At 43.9% G+C, this 25,446-nt stretch overlaps 1 protein-coding gene across 1 annotated transcript in view; it reads left to right on the forward strand.

Annotated features, from left to right (window-relative positions):
• Nucleotides 1-25,446, forward strand: part of Tmem178b (transmembrane protein 178B) — a 371,577-nt gene that overhangs the window by 323,045 nt on the left and 23,086 nt on the right. Inside the window, exon 3 of the mRNA XM_042677240.1 lies at nt 21,093-21,230. Coding sequence (XP_042533174.1) covers nt 21,093-21,230 — 138 coding nt within the window. The remainder of the gene's footprint in view (nt 1-21,092; nt 21,231-25,446) is intronic.

Here is a 25,446-nt window from a genome sequence, read left to right on the forward strand (position 1 = left end):
CTAGGTTGGAGCAAAGAAGCTCATGGACAGTGCCCAGGCTCTGAGCTGCAGCCCCAGAACTGGGGCACATGCACGGCACGCACGTGTACATACAGCAAGTATCACTATAGTTGGTGAAATCTGGTTCTTCTTTAGCTATTTGGAAGAACGCTCAGATTCATATTGTCCCAAGAAGCACCCCTGATTGCTTTGTGGCAGTGTCGTTCTGATATTTCATGTTACGGAAGGTACCAGCCAAGAATCTGTCTTGAAAAAGTCAGTGTACTGTATTCACAGCCATTTTATGCTGGTTCCATCCTCTCTCTGACAGGAGTTTAGAGAGGCTGTGTTGTTCTGGCCCCGTGTATTTGTTCTTTCTACTCTTCTATAGAAATGTCCTCTCATCTTTCAGCTTCCCTTGTATTTTCCAATCCTTGAAAGAGAGAGACTGCCTGTAACACCAAAGCATTGTGGTCTTTTTATTTTATTTGTAAAAAATCTTGTTTATTTTGTTTACTTTTAAAAATTCTGCTTCCATAATTGTGCAAATGGATTTCCATATAGCAATCAATTTGTGAGTACAACGCGTCTTGGTCAGTGTCACCCCTTCCGTCATTCTCCCCTCTCTCCCAACCCAGCCTAGCACCTCAGCTTACCTAGTTCCATGTTCACATATGTACATTAAATATTATGACCACATTTGCCCACTACTGAGGAAGTAACTTGCTTTGTGGAAACCAAAAGCCTCCAAGAAGAAACAACTTCTGCTTAGACAAGGCTGAAAAGAGCTACTGAACTCACTCTATCACCGTATTCCTTATCGAAGCCCGAGGAGGTTTAAATGATTCTATATTGGCTTTTAGATAACTTTTTGAGTAATCTCTTTGATAGAGCAACACATAACTTATTATTGTAGGGACTTTGGAAATCACAGATAAAGGAAAAAAGCTATATAGAAATTACCCACAATCCTCTCCTCTCACTATTAACTTTTTTTTGGTATATTTTCTTTTGGTCTTTTTCTTTGTTTATTGTGACTGTTTGTGTTTATAATCATTATAATTATATATCCAGGAGTAGATATAATGCCCAATTTTGCATGTTTTTTTCAACGTCATTTAATTTTTCCAAAAACATCAGCTTTATGGCCACATAATAGCCCATAATGTGAGTGTGCCATCATTGATTTAACAGTGTCTTAATTGTTGAAATAGTTTGGGTTGTTTTCAGCTTTTGCAATAGGGATTCTATTGCCTGAAATTGCTTCTCACATCAAAGGAAATAGCTGGTCAACCTATGACATTTGAACATTAGTTCCTCTCCAGAGAATATCTACAAAAGACATTTATTTCTCAAATGAATTTACTATATAGAAAGATGGAGATTTGTATATAGAAAGCTAGTATCTAGCTTTTCTCTCATTCTATCTTTTTTATCATGTACTCTATCTATACCTACTTATCCATAAACCCTAAATTCATATAGCTAGGAATAGCATCTCCTTTTAAAATTTTATTTATTCTTTATTATCTGTAAGTAGTTGAGCAAAGGGATTTTAACTTAACATGTCTGTTTATGAGTACATGCAGCTTGTGTGTGTGTGTGTGTGTGTGTGTGTGTGTGTGTGTGTGTGTGTGTGTGTGTGTGTGTGTGTGTGCCAGTCCTGAGGCTTGAACTCAGGCCCTAAGTGCTGTCCATAACTTTTGTGCTCAGAGCTAGCACTCTACCACCTGGGCCATAGCTTTACTTCTGGTGTTTTAGTGTTTAATTGGAGATGAGTCCCTCATCATTTTGTTATTTACTTTTCCCTCCCCAAATTAGAAATGTATATACAAGATGCAGGGCACTGGAATCAAATATAGTTGACAACAGGAGTTATACCATGGGGGAAGAACATACAAAAAAAATCACATATTACATTAAAAACAACAGCAACAAAGCAAAAAAAAAAAAAAAAGTCCCAAGGATTTCCTGCTTGTGCTGGCTTTGAGGCTTGACTCTCAAATCTCAGCCTCCTGTATAGCTAGGATTACAGGTATGAGCCACTACTGCTTGGCTTACCTTTTGCATTTAGTTCTGTTTTTCAGATATGCTCTCAAGCTTACCTTTCTCCAGGGCTGAACTTGGACCCCATTCTTCCTACCTCTGCCTCCCACATATCTGGGATTATAGGTGTGTCTTATCTCAGCCTTGGCTTTTTTTTGAAATAGTTTTCACTACCATTTGTGTCCAACCATGATCCTCCTGTCTCTATCTCCTGAATATCTAGGCTTACAGACATGTACTTGATACTTTTGGCTCTTAAACTCTAATAAGGAAGATAGATTCTTTGGTAGGTCATGAAATCCCACTGCCAGAAGCAGTCAAATTGCAATTTCCTTCCAGTTTCTAAACCTGTAGTCTGGCTCCGAGCCTTCCTAGCTGGCAGGGCAATGAGCTCCCAGTTTTAAATTCCTTGGGAATATCTAGATAACCCAATGAGTTCATTCCAGTCCAGCGTCTAAAGAGCCCCTTCCACTTTCTTCTTCTCCGCTAACAAGGATAGTACCTTCAAGAGAAGGAAATGGAATTTGAACTCACTAATGGTTCTGTGCTTCCACATGTGAAGGCGCAGGCAGTGTGAAGACTTGGTGAGTTACATTCAGATGAATAACTTGCCTTTTTTGTTCCTTTAGAAATCATCTGGGGGTAGAAAAGACAGATATCAGTATAGAAACATCTTACCTTAAATATTTTGTCTATCATGTTTTACATGTATCAATGATCCAGTTGGGGTTTTCTGATTTGATGAATCAAAAATTAATTCTTTTGGAAGAAATGAAAAAAAAAAGTATTTGGATGAAATGTTTCCCATTTTGTTCTGGGTTTTCACACATCTGCCAATGACCTTGGCCTCATTAGTGAGCATCCTGCTAGAAAGGGCTTCCATAAACTACCACAGAACAAACACAACACAGAGGGCCGAGGGAAAGGCTAGCACACACTATGCCAAAGGGATAGGCATGTTTGTCTCTTGTAGAGCCAGACAGGAAACACATAACAAGTGTTTATTAACAAAAGACCCAACGGGGAAAAAAAAAAAACACCAGCAAAATTCAAAAGTGACTGACTACTACATGTGAAGCATGAAAAATGTTTCCAGTCATGTGAGACACTTCAAGTACAGAAAGCAAGCCGTAGAAAACGGCAAACATTTGAAAACATAAAAGCGAAGCCATTAGGCATCACTTTCCAACAAAACAAATAGAAAAGGCTTTCTCCTCGCCTACCTCCAAGTGATCTGTGTACTGTGCACTGTCAACAGTGCCTGGCACATCGTAAGTAGCAAAGAGATGTCGGCTCCTTTCTCCCTTGTGAATGGATCAGCTAGGAGACTGCATGTTCCTACTCATTCATGTTCCTACTGAATGGAGGAGGCATATGCTTCCTTTCCATGGAGAAGTAGAGCTTCTGCGTTATGTTAGATGCTGTGCGAGAATGAGAAAGAAAATGCAGCCTTGGTTCCCAAGAAGATAGGAAAGAATGGTAGGAGGGCAGGACAAGAGAACTCTAACCAGCAACCTTCTCATGGGAAGTGCTGGGGTCTCTCCCTCCTCAACACCTTCAGTGAAGATCCAGCCTACCATGATGCTCCATAATCAGACCTTCCTCCAGAACAGGTGATTCTGAGTCTGTAACAAAGGCTGTGGAAGGGAGGGGGACCCTGAGCCCGAGTCTCTTAGACAGAAGAGTAGCATCTCTCATCTGTAAATGTATTCACCATCTTTCTTCCTCCTCCTCCCTCCCTCCCATTTACCAAGCTTTGTCCCTTCTTGTTCCTCTCACAACCAGTTCTTTCCACAGGGTGTGCATGGCATGTGTGGTTATAATTGTATATCCTGTCTCGGGCTCTAAGTCTTATTTTATGACCATGTACACAGCCACTGGCTCTGTGCCAGCTACACAAGCCATTCTCACCATATCCTATGACATGTACAAAGAAACTGAGTCACAGGGATGTTAAGATCTTATGGCTAGAAAGAGGCACCTCTGGAGCTGGAACCCACATGGTCTGACCCTGGACTCAGTTTCCTTCATCACTAACCAAGCTCCGCTACTTACTTTATCAGATGGAAGAACTGGAGAGGGCTTCCATGAGATATATGTGGTCCTCTCTGTTGATCTGGATAAGATTTGGAGCTTGTGAAAATGTAAGCCTTGGTATCATCAGCTTCACTCTCTCTGCTAACTTTTTTTCTTCCTGCATAGAAATAAGCTCAAGCCTATTTGAAAAAATAGTCCATCCTTCCTTCATGTCCTTCCTCTCTGTCCATTCTCCTCCTTTTCTTTCCAGCCATATTTACTTGAAATCATAGTATTTAGGAGCAACTTTCACTTCCTTACCTGCCATTCATTCTTAGTAATCCATTGAAGTTGACTTCCACTTAAAGAACCCTTGCCATGAGCATGTGAGACCTGTATTGTAAATCTAGTAAGCTGCATGTGTCCAGATACCATACCAAAATAGAAACAGGGTTCCCTATGGCTAACATGACACCTGGCACAAAATGTGTGTAGAGAAAATCCTTGTTGGAGTTAAATCTTACTTGATTTCAGCCACTTAGCCATCAGTGAAACCTTCCCTTTTTTGCTCCCACAATGCCCCTCACACTGGCTGTTGCCCTTCCCTTTTTAGCTGTCCATTCTCATTCTTCTCTTCCTTCTCATCTCTTAAATTTTGTTTTCCAAATTCTATCATTAATCTTTCTTTCTTCTCACTTTTATGTAGCATCTCTGGGAAAGCCGGCACTTGAGCTACACGCTCATCAAATTAGAATCTCAGATACTAATCCATCCCCACATCCTAGGCCCATACAGCACCATCACAAACAGTTCTTCCTTGATTAGAAACCTTCCCTGGCTTACCAAGGCCCCGCTGGATAAACACTTTTTTTTAAATTGTGAAAATGCCATACAGAGGGGTTATAATTACATGGGCAAGGTAATGAGTACATTTCTTACCAAGCATTGTTGCCTCCTCCTTTGTTTCCCCTTCCCATCCCTTCCCATCTTCCCCACCCCTCGACCTAACATCCTGTACATCTCATTGTTGCAATGGGTCCACCTGTATCCCTCTTTAAACAATTTGTTTTTTCCCTTCCCCTCCACAAATTATACCAATATCAGATACAGTGAAAACAGGAGTTACACCATGGGGGAGGGACAAACAAAGCAACAAAGAAATCATCTTATAAATATGTTAGAAACAATCACAAGAAAGAAAAAAACATTTGAGTCTTTATCTTGGAGTTCATTTCGCCTAACATCAATTTATCTGACCATTTCTGCTTGACTCAGACATATACTAGTTATTGCAAATAAGGGAAACCATGGGACCTATGTTTCTTTGGGCCTGGCCTACTTCACTTAATATAATTTTTTCCAAGTCTTTCCATTTCCTAACAAATGGAGCAATGTCCTTCTTTCTGATGGAGGCATAGAATTCCATTGTGTATATATACCACATTTTCTTGATCCATTCATCTACTGAGGGGCGTCTGGGTTGGTTCCAGATCTTAGCTATAGTAAATAATGCTGCAATAAACATAGCTGTGCTGATAGCTCTAGTATGGTCTTGTTTGTGATCATTTGAGTAAGTGCCCAAAAGTGGGATTGCTGGGTCATAAGGGAGCTCTATGTGGAGTCTTGTGAGGAACCTCCATACTACTTTCCAAAATGGTTGAACAAGTTTACACTCCCACCAACAATGCAGTAGGGTTCCCTTCTGTCCACATGCCCTCCAGCATCTGTTGTTATTAGAGTTCTTGATTCTAGCCATTCTAACTGGGATGAGGTGGTATCTCAATGTTGTTTTGATTTGCATTTCTTTTATGGCTAGAGAGGTTCAGCATTTCTTCATGTGTCTATTGGCCATCCTTCTTTCCTCTTCAGAGAAGTTTCTCTTTAAGTCTTTAGCCCACTTATTTATTGGGCAGTTGTTTCTTTGAGGATTTGTTGTTGGGGGATTTAATTTTTTGAGTTCCAGGTATGTTTTAGATATGAGACCCTTGTCCGTTGTATGGCTAGTGAAGATCTTCTCCCAATCCGTGGGCTTTCTTTTTTAATTTTTATTTTTTTTTATTGTGAAAATACTGTACAGAGGGGTTACAATTACATGGGCAAGATAGTGAGTACATTTCTTATCAAGCATTGTAGCCTCCTCCTTTGTTTATCCTTCCCATCCCTTCCCATTCTCCTTCCCCCCCAATCCCCCCCCCCAAGTTGTAAAGTTCGTTTTTGACATGACAACTTGTACTTCTCATTGTTGCAACAGGTCTACCTGTATCCTTATTTAAATGACTTGTTTTTCCCCTTCCCTTCCACAAATTATATCGACATCAAATACAGTGAAAGCAGGGGTTATACTGTGGGGGAGGGACATACAAAGCAACGAAGAAATAATCTTATAATTGCGTTAGAAACAAATGCATGAAAGAAAAAAAAACATTTAAAATACATATCTTAAGGTTCATTTCCCTAACATCACCTTATCTGACCTTTTCTGCTTGACTCATACATATACTAGATATTGCAAATAAGGGAAATCATGGGACCTATGTTTCTTTGGGCTTGGCTTACTTCACTTAATATAATTTTTTCCAAGTCTTTCCATTTCCTAACAAATGGGGCAATGTCATTCTTTCTGACGGAGGCATAGAATTCCATTGTATATATATACCACATTTTCTTGATCCATTCATCTACTGAGGGGCATCTGGGTTGGTTCCAGATCTTAGCTATGGTAAATAATGCTGCAATAAACACAGTTGTGCTGGTAGCCTTAGTGTGGTCTTGTTTGTAAACATTTGGGTAGGGGCTGGGAAGGTGGCTCAGTGGCAGAGCGCTTGCCTTGCATGCCTGAGGCCCTGGGTTCGATTCCTCAGCACCACATAAAGAAAAAAGCCAGAAGTGGCGCTGTGGCTCAAGTGGTAGAGCGTTAGCCTTGAGCTGCAGAGCTGAGGGACAGCGCCCAGGCCCAGAGTTCAGGCCCCACGACTGGAACCCAAAAAAAAAAAAGGCTTGTAAACATTTGGGTAAATGCCCAAAAGTGGGACTGCTGGGTCATAGGGGAGCTCTATGTGGAGTTTTTTGAGGAACCTCCATACTACTTTCCAAAGTCCAATCCGTGGGCTTTCTGTTGATCTTGCTAGCTCTGTCCTATGCCATGCAGAAGCTCTGCAATTTTATGCAATCCCATTTGCCGCTGGATAAACTCTTAACTCCGAGTATGGCATATGAAGTTCCTGGGAATGTTGACCAAGTGTATTTCTCATCAGAGGCAGTTACATGGAACAAGTTTCCGTCTTTTCTTCCTAGTCATCATGGTAGGAAATGGGTACATGTATCCATTCAAATTCCCTGAAAGTGTACCTAGCTGCTTATGGAAAGTATTTATCTGTTTTTAACACACAAGTAAGATCAATTGTGTGGCTTTAAGTCAGCATACATAATAATTAGTAAGTGAAAGCCTGGTACAGGAAGACACAGGACATGTGGGCGCCTACCATTCTTCCAATAGGATAAGTAGGATCTTGCAATCAGTGCCTCTGTGCTTACTCTTCCCTCTGCCTGGAATGCTTTCCTCCATTTATCTCTGTGCCGATTCCCTCCCTTTCTGATGTGTCTGCTCAGTTGTCAGTTAACACAGCTTTCTGAGCTATCTATGTAAACTAGCAACATCCCCACTGCCATCTCATTACATATCCACTGACCTACTTTATTTCTCTCCACTGCATTTATCCCCACCTGACACACAGACATATCTGTGCATGCACCTATGTGTGTGGTTGTCCTCTCTCCCTGGAAGGTGCGTTTCATGAGCCAGGGTCTCCATTTTGCCTACTGCTATATCTCTCACACGTAATAGCTGCTTTGATAATCATGCACTGAATAAACAAATGAATTGGATGCCCCCAAAGAAGGAAATTCTATTGATGGAATACTTTTCTAAGCAGGGGGCATGATATAAACTTTGTGAGTTTTTTTCTACAGAAGTTTCTTTTGGGGCAATGTCTTTATTGAATGCACTATCTGCTAATGAAGCAAGTAGTTAGCCTACAAAAGTAAGTCAGAGAGCCTTCAAAAATAACTCAGTAAGTAAAGCCACAAAGAAAGGAATAGAAAAGGAGAAGAACTGGCTACTGCCAAAAGGAAACAGAAAGGGGAAATGGAAGTGTGGTGTTTGAGAGACTACAAGAAGGCTGATCTATATCTTGCCTGATTATCCTTAGCTTTGTGGGAGGTCTAGACCCTATTATCAACTTGATGTATGATTCTTCAGCATTCTTAGAAAATGGCTCCATGATGTTAGTGTTTTAATGACATGTTCTTTATTTTTCACATTGTGCTCTTTCTCTTGAGAGAAAGTCAAGCTATCTACTATACAACTGGTGTTGAAAATTACAACTACTGGAACAGAACCAATTGGTCTACCCCCAGATCTCCAGGTATTGTGATTACCAGTTCACAAAGCAGACACATGGAATTGTGTGGCATCCTTAGGGGGTGGAAGCACCCCAGTTCTCTGGGGAACCCCCCTCAAGTTTCCACTGTTCTTTCTATTTTAAAAATGTCCTTTTTCGAGGAGGTAACAATGTACTCATTGCCCTACTCATGTAACTGTAACCCCTCTGTACAGTATCTATACAATAAAAAACATATAAAAATGTCCTTTTTCCTGTCACACTGACCACTCTTGCTTTGGAAAACATTTTTGCTTACATGTGGATGGAGGTGGGCATGCATTCTTTTAGGCCCTTTCACTATCGTATTTCTAAATAGAAAAACAGAACTTGAAGGTTTTTGTTTTTAAAGATAAAACAAAGAAGTTACTATTGTTGTATTTCATGTGTTGTTTGTAAAGAGCAGTACACCCTGGGGCTGCTAAGTATACATTGGATGATACTGATAATAGCCACTGGGTCCACTGTTCTGGTTCCTCCCTCTCGTAGCCTTGTTGTGAACATTATTGGCATTTGTAGCAACACTTTACAGTTTACAAAGCGTTTTCACAGATCTTAGTTGATCTATGGCTCAGTGATTAAAAGCAAGAGCCTTAGAGTCAAACCAGAATGCCCTGCCTTATTCTACTGCTTCCAAGCTGTGGACTCAGGTCAGGTTCCTTATTATCTCATCCATAAAAGGTAAGTGATAGAAAGTTTATTTGAAGGTGGGGGTTTAAAATCAAATGGGATAATGTATTGAAAGTGCTTAGCACATAAAAAAATGCTAACTTTATTATTACCATTGTCTACCATTCTTGTTTCAAGTATGACTTGTATATGGTTATCTGTAGCTAATTTATGAAAAATACTATATGGCTTTGTTTTGCCTTACTACCATTCAGTCTGATATCCCTAGATATCATTCCTAGATGATATGTATGGAAGATACTCTAGATTTTTAGTAACTTATTATGGATTAATAAGCTGTCATTTGTAGCAAACAAAATTTGAGTCTGATTTAATATTAGAACTTCAGTTTTGTATCTACATTAAATCTTCTCTCTTCTCCAGTTTGGCCTGGACTCGTTTGTGAAATCCTGTAGTAAGAAAAGAGATTTTTTTTTTCACTTTCTTTATTCTGAGTATTTCATTTGTTCCCTAATTGTCCACCAACTTCTGGTTCCCCCAGGATTAGGTTTGGGAAAAGGAGAACAGGTAAAAAGATTCTAATGTGCCTGCCATCCTTGATCTCTGTATGGCTGCATTCCACATTGCAGGGCCCAAATCTTGGCTCTGTTTCTTGTAGGGAAATGTTATAATTCCTTTGGGAAAGTTTTGTAGGAAGTGACAGTGCCACAAATCACCTGATATGGACGAGGCACTGTCAAGGTGACCTTGTTCCACTCCTCAAGTGACCTTGTTCCACCACCCCATTTTTGGTGCTACCCCTTATGGAGACCTCCATCTCACTATAGTGGGCAAAGCTCTATGATGGAGGCATGCTAACTTTCAAGAGTAAAGTATATTTCCCCAGCTCCAGATACACAGCTCCATCTTAGGAAGTTCCTACCAGCTTCTAGTTCCGTTTTTCTTTTCAGGCCCCAGAAAGGTGCCATATCATGTCCTCTAAACTCAAGAGTGCCCTAGTGAACTTCCCCAAGTGGTTCTCTCAGGGGATTTCCCCTCAGCTTGACCTCGAGGTAGACAGGAGTAGGGAAGCCCAAACCAAGAGAAAAGGGAAATACAGCTTCCTGATGACTCTCTTCTGTGAAACCTAGCCCCCTTCCCTAACCTCTTAGTCTTTTGCCCCAGGTAAACTGAAGTCCAGGGTGCACTACAAGTTTCAGAACTAGCTTGGGCACTTAGGAGTAAAGTCTGCACAAGATCGTGCACCTCTCTTTAGAAAAGTGAAATCCCACAGAAGCATAATGTAAACCACATATGTAAGTTAAAATGTTCTGTTAGTCACATTAGAGAGGCATAAAAAGAAGCAAGTAAAATTGTGTCAATGATAATCGATATAAATAATTGTTAAGAGACATTTCAAAGACAATCCTTCAGAGTTTCAGATCTGGTGAAAATTTTACATGTATAGAAAGTCTCAATTTGAGTGTGTAGTAATCATTTCAAGAGCTTAACACCGACACACAGCCAGGGGCTTCCGTACTTGACAGCACAGCGGTAGATTGCAAAAGCAGAGGGGGTTTGCCATTTATCATCCTCAGCTTTGAGGTCTCAGAACTGTCCAATAAATTCCAACCAATATGTGCAAAACCAGGACTTAAATTCTGCTCTTGTCATCTGAAATTCAGAATTCAGGTTGTTTCACACTTATATGCCTCCCTAAAGGTGTGCTCCAGATCTGATTGGTTCAGGAGTGAACATGTGCTTCGGAGAGTCTCTTGATTGGCTGAGGGGTGGACATGTGCTGCAAGGAGTCTTCTGATTGGTTCTACTACTTCAGAGCACAGATTCCCCCACCTCTGCCCATGGTTACATAAGGGGCTCCTGATAGGGTGGAGGCTGGGGAAATACACAGTTGGCCAAGGCTGCAAAGGGCACATGTGTATTACTACATCCTCCTCCTGCCCACCATGCCTGCGGGAGCGGGGGTCTCAGCTGCCATCTATTCCTAACTACCTAGCTAGGAAAACCTCCTAACTTCCCCTCAAAACTATGGCAAATAAAATTGCAGATAAGGAAGATTGATCTTTTTCAAAGCCGTACTTCTGGGAAGGAATCTGAAGGCCGGAGACCACTATGTTTCTGTCTTTGTTCCCATTAGGGCAGGTTGTCTCATTGTTTGTACTTAGAATTGTTTAAAAAAAACAATGTATAAAAAGCTCACATTTCCCCAAGAACTCAAAAAACTTGATTCTTAAAGTAACACATTGTCAGTGTACAAAAGAACAAACCAAACCCAAAATACATCACAACCCAGAAAAGCTCCCAGTTAACATTTGGTCTGCTCCGTCACTTCTCCCACATGGATGCCTAGCCGCGGGTACACGTTGCATGCCTGTCGTATATGGGTCAGAGAGAATATTAAGGCTTGTTTGTTGCTCTTCATTTCATATTCTGCCATGGACTTCTTATATCATCAACATTCCTCAACAGGATAATTTTGATGACAGAATAGTATTCAGCTATCAAATGGTGTGAACTGGTGGGTTTGAAATGGTGTGAACTCTGAAAAGCACCAAGGAATATAAAGGTCATGAGCAGAGTGACACTGTTGGCTATGTAACTTGGTAAACGAAAATCCCCTCCTCCATATTCTTGGGAAGGGATCACCAAGCTCACGAGCGATGTACATATGATCATATAAAATGATGTTTATCCAAACAAACTCCAAGAAATGGAAACAAAAGGCTTTTCTGTTATTTTACTTTTTGTTTTTCCCCCCTTTGTTGCTGTTTTTGATTGCTGTACTTTTTGTCTTGTATGTGAGTTCATCTGTGGGGGAGGGAAAGGGGAAACACAGAAATAGTGACATGAAGAGTGAGCTAAAGCAGCGGTGTTGCTCAGTAGGCACTATGTTGAAAATGAACCGTACAGCTTGTGAGGGAGAGGGGCTGGGGAGGGGAAACACTGGGGGAAAACAGGAGAAGAGATGACACTGTTTTGTTTTTTTAACGTACTCATTACTTGACCTATGGAACAGTAACCCCTCTGTCCCTCACCTTCATAGTAAAAATAAAATCAAATAAAATCTCCTTCCCTTAACGTCCCCAGTGAAAAAAAACAAAATAGCATATGTTTTTATAGAAGCATTCAGAGGAAGAAATGCCACATCCTAGGCAGAATATCCATCCTACGCCTGCACGTGGTGGATGGACAGTTAAGGTTAATACCTGTTTATTGGCTCTGTCACATTCTTTGCCATCAACCAGTTCCTAGATACCTACAGCATTCTGTGGATGACCCAGTACCTCGTGAGGCGCCTGTGTACTTCAAAGCCCCCATCTTCTGATTGCTTTATAATGACTCTCTGGGTTCACATTCTTTCAAGCAACCCCAGATTTCTGTCCTTTGCCTCTGGGCAGCCGTGAGCGACAGGGAATGGTAATGGGAGCTTCCCTCAGGTGGAGCAGCATATTGCATGGGTCCCGCCCAGGTGTGTGTAGGTGGCTGAACTGCACTTTCCTTCCCGTCATTCCATTCTGGTATAGCTGTGAAGGTGTGTGTGTGGGGGGGGGGGAGCATTCTTGGGATAATTGTTGTTTTGTTTTGATTTTATTTATTTTGGGTTTAGAAGACTGCCGCTTGGTTCTGTTTTTCTTTTTTTTCCCTCTCCTTCTCTTCCTGCACTTGTTCTAGCTACTGACCCAGCTTTTATCGGGAGAGTACAAATCTTGTAATTTGCCTTCCATTGTTTTGACAATGGATGTGATTTGTATATGGCAGCATCACATAATATCCCTATTTATGGCAGGTCTCTAATCCGGAGGTAGGACTGAGGAGGAGGTTGCTTCAAGTCTGTCTTCTGACCCAGAAACCACTTCTTGTTTCTACAGCAACTGCCTCATTCCATGGTCTCTTCCCAACTTGGTGCAGAAAGGTCGATGGCATTCATAATCTGTGGGGCATTGCATGTGCTCATTAGCTTCATGGCGCTGTCCTCTGCAATCGGAATGCATGCTGATGTTTCCTTTGCATGCAATAGGAACTGTATTAACTGTGAAGCAATAGTTAATGCTAGCTTCTTATTGGAGAAGAGAAAAATGTTGGCTTCAAATCGCGGTGCCATTTGAGTCACGGAAGCAGGCCGGATGGTGAGGGAGAGCTCTTTTCTCCCTACCTATTCCACAGGCACAGGGCTTTGGTAATTGCTATAGGGTTGGATGGTGATCTCATTTAGCAAATATTTGTTGAGCACCTGCTCATGCCAGGCAAAGAGCTAGGGATTGGAAGTCAGAATAAACCAGACACAAATGCAACTTTGAAGCAGCGCAGATTCATTGGAGGGAGGGGGGGGGGAGAGAGGGGGGGGAGAGGTAAACAGGTAATTTGAGAGAGATTAGCCAAGTGTGGAGGGAGCTCCAGGAGTTGGATGCAAGGGTCTGTTAAAGCGCCATGAAATCCACCCAGAGACTTTCCCTTTGGGGGAAATCTTTAGAGAATCTTGGTAGAGCAAGAACTCAGAGAGCCATGATGTCAGCGAGCACAGGAGAGAAGGAAGATACTGCAGTTTGTATCACTGGAGACTGAAGGGGGCTTGGAATAAAAGGGGAGGCAGGGGGAGGCAGAGGGCAATTCTGAAGGTCCCTTTGGGGATCTATCCCTTCAATATCCTTTTATATCCACCTAAGAACAATTTATTCTCAGATGACACTAATTCCTTAAAAACAACTACAATGTAATGTTGACCCAACCTAGCCAGTCAAGAATGCCCATGGGCTAGATCTCCTGCTAGGCACTTGGCTGTTTGTTTTTCTTAATTAAATCATGGAAGTCCTTCCAACAGAGGTACAGTCCTGCCCCATGTCTCTGGCCTGGAGATCCGTGTAATGTTCACTGCCAGAGTCTGGGGCTCAGCAAGCCTCCATTTGCCACAAGGACACCCCTTTTCCCCCCACCATTAGCCACTGTAGCCCCCAGCTGTTTGGGTCCCTGGAGGACAGGTAGCAATAACACACAGAGTGGGTACATCTCTATCATCATAAATAAAAAATAAAGCCTTCACCTTGGCATCTCCAGGTACTTGAAATGCAAAAAAATACAGCTTCCAGAAGCCTGTTCCCCCTGGGTACCGGTCTCTAATGAAGGACACACTGTAACATGCTATTCAGGTCTTTCTGTGCCCATGCATGGCATGGCAAAAATGTGGGATGTTTGTAGGGCAGGGGAGCATAAAGGGAGAATTGTTTTAATTGAGATGACAGGCATTTTTATTTACACGTCTAGACCTCTAGCATGGGCTACTCACATTAACTTATTTAATCCTCTTAATGAGTTTGGAGTAAATATTGTTGTAGCTTCTACTCACAGATGTGGAAACTGAAATCCAGAGGGTGGAAGAGCCAAAATGCGAATGGAAGCTGATTCCCAGAACCTGGCCATCCATGCCTATCTGTTATATCTCTATCTACCAGGGGCAAAACCCCACTTCCTTCAAAGATAATGACTGTGCAGAGACTGTCCCTGATTATCCCCTATCCTTTGAATCACTCTGCCATGAGTCAATCTTGTGTCTCATTATGGACTCTTTAGGGATGAAAACACTTAAACTTTATCCTCACCACTTTGCTCTGCCCTTTGATGCCTGTGCCCTTGAATCACTTGTGATTTCCAACAGCTGCCTGCCCTCTACTTCCCTTGTATCCAAGGCTATGTGCCCTGTCAAGTAGAAGCAAGAGCATCCAGCAAATGGGGTTTGCCTGCACTGGCCATGTGTCCAGCCCCGGATCATGGTCTTGGTGGTCCGCACTCTAAATTCTTACTCCTAGCTCTATTATTACAATGTGCTTTCTAGATTCAGACTGTATCTGGAGGCCAGGTCTAGCACCTGCTTGCCTTCTTCATATTTCTGAGGAGGAAAAAAAACTCCAATCAACATCCTTTTTTGTGTAAGGTCTTTAAAGAGCAAATAGAAAGACATTCAGCACCCAATATAAAATTTCCTTCTCTGAGTAGTGTTTATTTAAATGCAGATATCCTAGTTTCCTATGTAGAGTTGCAAGCAATATCTTTGCATTTACATGGTAATAGGAATATACGCTTTAATAGCAGCATTTTTTTCCATGGGGGAGAACTACTTTTCCTGTCTCTATTTAATGGATCCTCTTACCTTTCCTCCTCTGCCTTCCACATTAGCAGCCTTGCTCTGTCCACTCTTGTCTACCACACTGAACCAACTTCAAAAGAGTCTTAAGATGCATCTTTCTCGTTTGAAAAATTAGAATGTTAAATGTTAATGTCATGGAATATAGATAATAGATTAAAATGCAACCCAGTTTGGGGGAAGATATTTCATCCTGGGCTTTGCCTGCAGAGTCAAATTTATTATTCAAGGTTCTTTCCAAAAGGAGTATTTTTAGGCCAATGTAATATTTTTAATATTTATGTAATATTTTTCCAAGGCCACAGAGTTAGGTGAGTTAGGGTTTCTCCTCTTTTTATTTTCTTAAAAAAATGTCAGAAAGAAATAGTGAAGGAAATATAGGCGATGTAAAGTCCTGAGTATGAACCATAGCTGTGTGCATAGTGAGGAATCTAAAAATTAGCCAGCAATCTTTTTCTTACTCCTGAAGAGGGAAGATGGACTGGACGCCATAAGTTAAGGAAGGTAAGAATCCTGGTATCTGCGTGTCACTTCTCCACTGCTAGAGGATAGGTGGAACGAAAACAAATGCAAACACAAAGTATCAGAAAACTTAATAGAAATAATACAAGAGAATGCCAACAAGTTCAAATGATACAATGTGGTCACATTCTTCAGACCCTTGGGGACCAAGTTTGATGTGTGAATGTGTGACCCAGCATCATCTTTTTTTAATATATATATTTTATTGTAAAGATACTATACAGAGAGGTTACAGTTACATGAGTAAGGTAATGCGTACATTTCCTATTGAGCATTGTTACTCCCTCCCTATCATCCCCTCTCTCCACACCTCCCCAATTCCTCCCTTCCCCCCCCCTCAAGTTGTAAAGTTCATTTGCAACATAGTGTCTTGTACCTCTCATTGTTACAATGGGTCAACCTGTATCCTCATTTCAGCATTTTGTTATTTCCCTTCCCCTCCCCAAATTAGAAAAATGTATATACAAGATGCAGGGCACTGGAATCAAATACAGTGAAAACAGGGGTTATACCATGGGGGAAGAACATATGAAAGAAACAAAGGAAATCACACAGTACATCATAAGTACATTAAAAACAACAGCAACAAAAATAAAACCTCTTGTGTCCCTATCTTGGGATACATTTCACTTAACATCATCTTATATGGTCATATATCCATAGCTTTGACCTTTTCTGCTTGTCTTACACATACACTAGTTATTGAAGATAAGGGAAACCTATGTTTCTTTGGGCCTGGCTTACTTCACTTAATATAATTTTTTCCAAGTCTTTCCATTTCCTAACAAATGGGGCAGTGATATTCTTTCTGATGGAGGCATAGAATTCCATTGTGTGGGGTGTGTGTGTGTGTGTGTGTGTGTGTGTGTGTGTGTGTGTGTGTGTGTGTGTGTGTGTATCACATTTCCTTAATCCATTCATCTACTGAGGGGCATCTGGGTTGGTTCCATATCTTAGGTATGGTGAATAATGCTGCGATAAACATAGTTGTGCTGGTTGCTTTAGTGTGGCCTTGTTTGTGATCGTTTGGGTCAATCCGGCATCATCTTTTGAGCCTTCTTTTCTCTCTCCTTCGTGTCGTCATTTTCTGTTCTACTACTGTGTACATTTTGTAAGCTTCCTCCAGTCTTTTAAATTTTTTTTTTTTTGGAGCAAGCACCACAGGCCATTCATACAGTAATTAGAATTGAATTTATAATATAAATTTCATAGATGTTGATTTTGTTATTTTATTTTGAGATCTTGTTTTTGTTCTCCAGCTGGTTGTTTTTAATGGAGTTTTATTTTTATTTCATGGAGTCAATAACTTTTGGCTCTTGTCTGTCTGGAGATGTTAATAATTTTAAATTAGGTTTTGCTTTTCTCTGGTCCAGTCTCCCCACCTTGTGGTCCCTACAGTTGTAGACTTTGCTCAGATATCTGAAGATACTTGGTTGCTGGCTTCTGTTTAAAAGTGGGGGTATGAAAGAGCTTCCTGAGAGCACTGAATCTGTGAGGGAACCCCAAGCTAACTTGGGGGGCTCATTAAGGTGCTGCTCAAAGGGCAAGAAAATACAGTCAGCCTTCAGAGTGAAGGATGAAAAGCTGGTGAGAGTAGAAGAGGTCCGCGTCACAGTGGTGAGATTTCACATCCTTATCAGAGGGCAGTTGGGAACTTTAGCACAACACTCCGAGCTGCACAGGTGTTGGCCCATTCTTACCTGACTGGAGACTACCATTCCCGAGAGCTCCGTTTTATGCCTTTGGGGTGAGAAGAGAGCTCCTCAGTGATATGGAGTAACGGTGAAGATTGGGGGGAATTGGGGAGTTCACTTCCTTCCCAAAATAACTTCCACCAAGTTTGCTCTCCTTCCACTCTGCTTAATGATCTGGGGAGACTGAGAGGTGCCTGCCCACAGGCCTTTGGGGAAATCTTTGGGCTGGCTTTCAGCCTCCTGATGCTGGCTGTAAATTTAGCTCTGATACCCAGGTCGTTACACAATCAGTGTATCAATTCTACCTCCCCAAGTCTGCTTGTGGACATCATCTGTCCTGCTTTTCCAAAGCTGTGGACATCTGTCTTCAAAAAAAATCTTTTAAGTGTAGTTCTGGCTTGATTTTGGAGGAAGAAATGCTAGATACCATTAGTTCAGTCAATCATTACAACACAGTAGGCCTTCAATTCCATTCTTCATTTCCTCGGATAACTCACTAGTATAGGTATTAACTCTTCTTGCAGTTCATTGGATTGGAGACTGTCGATAAATGATTTAACATCTCTGGATCTTGCTTTCTCCTCTGCAAAAGAGGAATGTATCTTGTCTTACCTCTCTTATGAGTTGTTTCAGTTTGCCTGAGTTATTGTGCGGATAACTTGAGTGACTCTCCGAGAACAGAACAAGCATCCGTTCATGCACAGCTTAGGCAGAAACACACTCACAGTGTGGCATGAAAATCCTCCTGGGCCAGTGACAGCACAGAGGCAGGAAAGACTTTTGCTTTTCATCCTGGTTTCCACACCAGCCACTTAATACCACCTTCCACTTCTGCTAACAAAGCCCAAGAGCTGACAGGGAAATGATTTGAATCCCAGGGAGAGAGCTGGTAACAGCTTCATCCTGACCTGGGAGCCAAATGACTGGTGTCTGCCCAGAAGTTTTGGAAGAGCATTATTCTCTTCATTTTGCTGTCTGCTCTCTCTTTCCATGACCGCCATTTTCTTTGAGGTAAAACACTTTAGTAATCCTCCAGTATCTACCACTTTCTCCCTTTTCTGATTTTGCATTTCTCCTTTGCAAGGCCAACTGAGACTCAGATCTGCAGCAGAGAAGGGTCTGTGGGCTCATTTGTCTCCAGTGAGGATAGAGGGAACAAGATCCCTAAGTCCTTGGAACCATCCTGCACCAAAAAGGGAAAGGTGGACATGCCAAACTTTTAGACTTCCTCTTAAGGGGTTAAACCTCCTGAAGGGAAGTTTCAGGGGGGAGAGGAGGTCCAAACCTTCTTTGCGATGACAGCCATCTGGCCTCTCCCCCCTTCTCATCTTTCCTTGTCCTTGAAAAGAGTGGAGTGTAAAGAAGCATCGATTAGGCAGTATCCCATTTCCAGGAATCAATTCCGATGGCCTACGTGTCCAATGGGGACCTTCCCTCCCCCGCCCCCCCTCCCCCGCCCCTCAGGAGGCAGCTCAGGCCTTCTTGGCCGAGTCTCTGTGGTGAAGAAGGATGGGACTCAAGTCAGACAACACAACACTGAGGGCATCTGGGGAGACGGAAGAGACAGGACAGTCCTGGGTAGTTTAATAAGAAGTATGACAGGTGGGAATGTTCTTCTTCCTTCCCTTATTTCAGGCTGCCAGTGGCTGGCTGTGCAGAAAGTTTGGCTCACGTGTTCATATTGTAATCGAACCACACTTTCACCAAAGCTTCATCTGACTCATTTAGCAACATGAGCAATCCGTACAGTGCTGCGTGATAATGAGGCATCCTTGGCAGCTCTCAGAAGTGACGATGCGAGTGTTACTTTTACCTGGCAAGGGCAGGGTGCCAGGTTGGCAGGGGAAGGCCAAGAACTGGGCACAACTGAAGGATCTCTGCCTCCGGGGGCTAGGGCTCTGACTGCCTTCTTCTACAGCTCCTGCCTCTTTAGAGAGGAAGGATCACCCATGGTTTTCCTCCTATGCCCTTTCCCATTCCCCAGCTAGGGTTGTCAGTGTCTGATTTGCCATGTCAGGACAAGGAGATCAGATCCCTCCTCCAGAAGAATATCAAGCCAAACAGAGCCACGGTTCTTTGATTTGTTCTGCATGCTAGCCCTGGCTAGAATATGAGAGAAGAATGGAGGAGATGCCCCCTTGTGAGATCTGAAGACAGCAAAATGTTCTCCACCAAGGCCCTGAGGCATTTGTCTCTGGGGTGAGATGATATTGTTGGGGCAACAAGTGTTTCTAGGCAGGCACACGCTCACGCTTGATTCCTCCTCTCTCTTTGAGAGATGAATGTCTCCGGGTCCTTCAGGCTGCTCTGCAATGCCCCAGGGGAGTCGGAGCTGGACAAATGGCTTTGCTTCCATTTGGAGGCCTGCTGGCAGGCTGGAGCTGGTGGGTAGGCCCACATGTCGGGGAGAGCAAGAGGCAGCTGCAGGTGGAGACAGGGCAGGTGGAAGGTATGGCTTGCCTGACAGGGGCTGGGGAAAGATGCTCATTAGGATGATCAGTTCATGGGGGAAAAAAAAGAGTGGAGAGACCAAAGTTTATGTCTGCAAAAATGGTATGTTGAGGGGTGTGTGTGTGTGTGTGTGTGTCTGTGTCTGTGTGTGTGTATCTGTGTGTCTTTGTGTGTGTGTGTGTGTCTGTGTCTGTGTGGTAACAGCGCTAGCCACCTCTAGACACAGTAGGGCAGGGCTAGGGAAAAAGCCTAAGCTAAGGAAGGCACTAAGAAGCCTGCTGAGACATGAGAGAGAAAGAGAGATGAGAAGAGAGAGAGGAGGGAGAGAGAGAGTGTGTGTGTTAGGGGGGAAGGAAGGGAGGGAGGGAGGGAGGGAGGGAGGGAGGGAGGGAGACCGGCCCTCTCCTTTCTGCTAAAAATACAGTGCCTCCAGGCATTCTTTTCCTCCCTAAGCCATTCCTGGCTTTTTCTGATGGGTCACAAGGAGTGGAACAAAAAAAGGTGCTGACTCTGAACACAGGGCTTGACCTAAGGGTGGAGGACTGGAGTCAAGCACAAGAAAGGGGCTGAGATGAGGGCAAGGAGTATGGCTGGCATTCTAGCCCCACATACAGGCAAGCTGAAGCTTTGAGAGCCAGCATGGAGCAGAGGGAATGGAGCACAAAACCCCATGAGCTGGATGGAGCAGCCACACACAACTGAGATCCTTTTCAGCTCCAACAATGCACCTCCAGGGTTCTTGTCTCTCTGAGAGGCTGACTAATACTGCCGTTAGCCACATTTATCTGGGTTCAGATCCTTGTGCTACAACTTATGAGCTGCTTGCATTTTAGCAAGTGGCTCCTTTTTTGTAGACAGGGAGAAAAGCAACTCCATCTCTGAAGGATGAAATAGATGCATGAGAAGAGCAGCAGTTTCCGGCATGAATGATGTATGCAAGCAATGGTGGGTTTAGCATGATGAGCTCTTCTTTGCTTTAGAAGGAGACAGGGAAGAGAGAGGAGAGGAGGACGCTTTCCTCCACAAAGGAAGTTCTGTTGTAGGAGCCTGTTTGAAAAGGGAAGGTTGTTGTCTTGTTCCAGCAGCGTCTAACCTCTCTGTCCTACTGCTGGGCAAGGGCGCCCCTGCTCTGCGTCCCAGCTTCTGATATTGACGGCTGCCCACTTGCTTTCCCCACAGACCTGCGCAGAATGACAGCTGGCTTCATGGGCATGGCGGTGGCCATCATCCTCTTCGGCTGGATCATCGGAGTGCTCGGCTGCTGCTGGGACCGAGGCCTTATGCAGTATGTGGCAGGGCTTCTCTTCCTCATGGGAGGTAAGGCTGCTGGCCTAGGAGGGGATGGGGATGGGAAAGATCCTGGTTCCTGGAGTTGTGGGAGAATGGCAAGAGGGTATGACAGATGAACCATGACTTGACTGGGGCTTTCCTCATTCACTCGTTCATTGGCTCATCCAAAGGTCTCCCAGTTCCCACATGCCAGTACACCAGCTGTTAATGATGCCAAAGAAAAATCAGACATGGTCTTCACTCTCTAGGGGACCTGGGATCTGACTGCCCTGTCACTGTGGCTTTGGAGATTTGGGTTACGACAAATGGAAATCTAGAGTATGCATGAGCCCAGAATGTACTGAGGCCCGTAATACACCTGGGCCCTTTGCTTTGGTGTGGGAGGAAAGGAGGAGGTACTTCCTCTCCAAAGGCCCATGTTCACCCTTGGGCCCTAACCTCCCTCCTACATGACCTCCTTCCCTGCTGTTTAAAATAAAGCAATGGTGAGGGGCAAGGCTCAACCCTCCCCTGTCAGTCTCCCTTGAGACTGAGCCAATCCAGTGTCTTCTAACAAGGATTGTATAGAAGGAGAACTACAGCTATATGATAATGTGGTATCACATGAAGTAGAAGTTCATCTACCATCTGCCTGTGCCTCCTCCTTCCTTTCAGAGCTAGAGTGCACCTTTTTGTTTCCAGGCTGGAGTCTCAGTCCAGAGCTGAAGTTTTAGACTGCTCAGAGGAGGCAGAAGGGTGAATTATATGGGGCTTGGTAGAAAAGGTATGGGACTGGACAGAGGGAATCAGAAATATTTGTGGATATAAGGGACAGTGAGTCCACAGGAAGACAAAAATGTTGATTCGCTTCAGGTACCATGCAACCATCCAACTCGGGTCCCCTGTGTAGTCAACCAGTTTCTGAGCAGAGGAATGGGGACACCAAGGCTCGTCCCCTACAGGTTAGTTGGAGGGAAAGGAGAACTTGTCTCTCTCACTGCACAGAAAGATCTCTAGGGCCCAGAGAGCATCATACAACGGGACCTGGATGCTTACCTTTTCCTTGAATCACTCTCTTCTGTGCCCTAGACCAGCAAGGCCTTCCAAGGAGCTGCCATGTGGGCCTCAACTCTCTGCCATTAGAATGAGGATGTGGCAGAGCTGCTCCCTCATCTGTGGTTGTGGCAGAGACGGGGAGAGATAGGAACATGGGGACTCTGTGATCATGGGTTGGGTACCCTCCAGGTCTGCTACAGGGAAAGGCTCACAAAAGAGCCTCCCTTACTTTCTCTAGGTCTCTCTCCTCTTCAGTGAAATAAGGAATCAAGCCAGCTCATGCTTCCCACACTGTATTTTACCGTGGAGTCCCTTTTGTTGCCTTTTCTCAATCCAACTTTTACACGGACCCCGGAATGTAAGAAGTTAAAAGTGAGGCAGTTCTGTTTGTAGTGAGGCCTAGCACTGAGGCTCTTTTCAATACACAAAGCACGCTCCACTAAAACAGGGCTTTCCTGCGGCTCTAGAGAGGTCTCCCAGGAATCTGAGAAAAGCTGAGCAAACAGGCCTCAGGCAGAGCAGGAATCCAGTGAGCCCTAGGGGCTGGCTGGCTTTCATCTCCACCTCTTTCCCGGTGTTTCAGGTCCTAGGCACATTCTCTACTGTCTCCTCTCCTCAGACACACACACAGATTCAGCTCCTGCCAGGTGCCAAGCCTGAGACCTTTCAACTCTTCAAGAACTTCCTTCTTGACTGCTTCAGTCAGCTTGTAAACAAACAACAAGAAGGTGATTGGTTGTTTTTGTTTTTTTGTTTTGTTTTGTTTTCTGATCAGGTCACACATTGTAGGCCAGACAATAAGCTGGCCAGGATGGAGAGATAGTGGTGAGGCCAATAGCTATGACTCTCACTGGATCCTGTCCCTCCCCCTCACCTGAGACCCTCCCAAAGGGGTCGACTGAGGCAGACAGTGAGGACAAGAAGGGGGCCTGGAACTCTTCCATTGCTGAGATACCAACCAGAAGCCTGGGGGCTCTGGGCAACATCTGGATTGGATTAAAAACGGAGGCCACTCCTTACAGGGTGGCAGAGTTAGGAGCCTTGTCCTCTTGTTCATGTTGTGGTTGGCCCCACCCAACTGCATATGGGAGATCCCCGAGGAACTTCTACAGACACAGATGCTAGGCCCCACGCATACCAAGCAGAGCTTCTGAGGTGCTCTTCACCTGCAGCCTCAAGAGCCAGTGGGACAGAGGAGCCTTAGAGCTCTTCCTAGCTCTAATATCTTATGATAGGAGAGACAAACTCATTGTCCAAGACTTCTCATGATTTAATCTTGGCCTTTTATGACTGTTTCTCCAAGCGTTACACAGTAAAAGAATTCAGTGCTCACAGGCCTCAGATATTACAGGGAGGGCCTCAGCCCTGATTATGAAAGGCCCAGATAGATTTTCTTCTCTTGGACATGCGTTATATTTTCTAAACCACATAACCACGTTTTCTGATAAAGTATTGGTGTGATGACAGGCTTTGAGGAAGCTGCTATGCCAAGAGCTATTTCTTGTTAACGGGTGCCACCCGAGACTGGAGCGAATCCATCTCATCCACAGGTCATGCAGGCTTCTCTGCCATCCTGGAGCTTTGCCATCTGTGTTCCTAGGTAAAGTGATATCCTCCTGAAAGCCTGGGTGGGAAATGGTAGCCTCATACTTTTGGGTACTAATAGGCCATGGACCAACAGAAAGGACTAATGACCAAAGCCACTAGCTGCTGAGCCTTTGAATGGTGGCCTTTTCTGGAAGGTAAAGTAAAATCTGGGGAATGGGAGAGACTCTACCCTCCTCAAACTAGCATCCTTTGCAGTGAGCTGAGACCTAGCCCTGGGATCCCAGAAGCCCAGGGCAGCCCCCATGTGCTGATCCAGGAGCTTGATTTAGTTAGGAAGTGGGCACTATTATGGAGAACAAACCAGGTTTAGAGGCTGCATACTTCCAGGCTCTGCTCAGCTGCGAAAGCTCTACTGAGAGGCTGGGCACCAAACTAGACGTGACTCATTGTCCAAGGCCTTGCATGCTTTTGTTTTTTAACCTTGATCTTTTATGACTCCTTCTCTAAGCCTTGTGCAGCAAGAGTCTGTTCTGTGTCAATACACCTTGACCTGTAGAACCCTGTGTCGAAGAGACATGTCAGTGTCGATGCTTCTCAGAACCTCGCCAGCACCTGATCTCTAGGGGTGAATCTCTGATGGTGACCCTGTTGAAGAAGTTGGCGTGACAGCCACCTGTTGGATATAGTTAAACCATCTCTCACTCAAACCATGTAGATATTTTTTTACAAGAGTGGGACAAAAAACTTCACGTAGCTTAGCTTTCCTCTAGATTTGTTACTGAACACCAACACCTAGCCAGAGTTTGGTTCAGCTGCAAGTAAAAGCTAACCAAGGGGGACCAAGAGCATCTTGGGCTGACTAGCATGGAGGTGGTGAGCAGGTAGGAAAAGAACAGGACAACAAGAATGAGAAAGATACATTTGGTGTCATGATTCCAAAGATGGAATTGGAGGTGACTTTAGGCGAAGCTGTCCAGGGACAAAATAAACACACAGAGGCTCTATTCACACCCTCTTTGTGCACGGAGTCTTCCCCTTTGCTGCCTCAATTCTTCCTCTTTGTGACTCAGCCTGCACTGGGTACTTCTGTGTTCCAGACGTAACTATTTCTGAGTTAAAGAGAGGGCATCTTGCACCCTGTGCTGTGAAATAACACAACCAATTGTTTAATTGATGCCCAACCCAAAGGAGGCAATTAATTAAGCAGGGCAATGTTGTCTGGCCAGGAGGGGAGGGAAGGCGGGTGGGAGTCGGCTTCCCTTTTGGCAGTGGCTCCAGGGAGATTCTAGCTCAGCCTGGTACAACAGCCTTTGGATGCCAGCAGTTGCCCTGATGAATCATCCGTGCTGTTCAGAGGCTCAGGAACAGGATGACACAGGGACAGATTGCCTGGCAAGGGAGCATGGACTACTGTGGTCACCTGTGTCTCCCTCCCAGAGAACACCTTGTTAGGAGACGTCTACAAAATGAAGTAGAACACCCAGTCCATGTCCCACCCTTCCAAGACTCCTCCCACAATTCCCTCACCCTCACTGGAAGCCATCCATTCTCCCTACATCAGCTGGTTCTTAAGACTCCACCATCTCTTCTCAAGACTAATACTGGATCCTCCTACCTGACTGACCCATCTCCACTTGGGCTAACAGCACAGCTAACCTAA

Source organism: Dipodomys spectabilis, unplaced genomic scaffold, assembly GCF_019054845.1.
Source record: "Dipodomys spectabilis isolate Male_0828 unplaced genomic scaffold, ASM1905484v1 ptg000034l, whole genome shotgun sequence".
Taxonomy (NCBI): Eukaryota; Metazoa; Chordata; class Mammalia; order Rodentia; family Heteromyidae; genus Dipodomys; species Dipodomys spectabilis.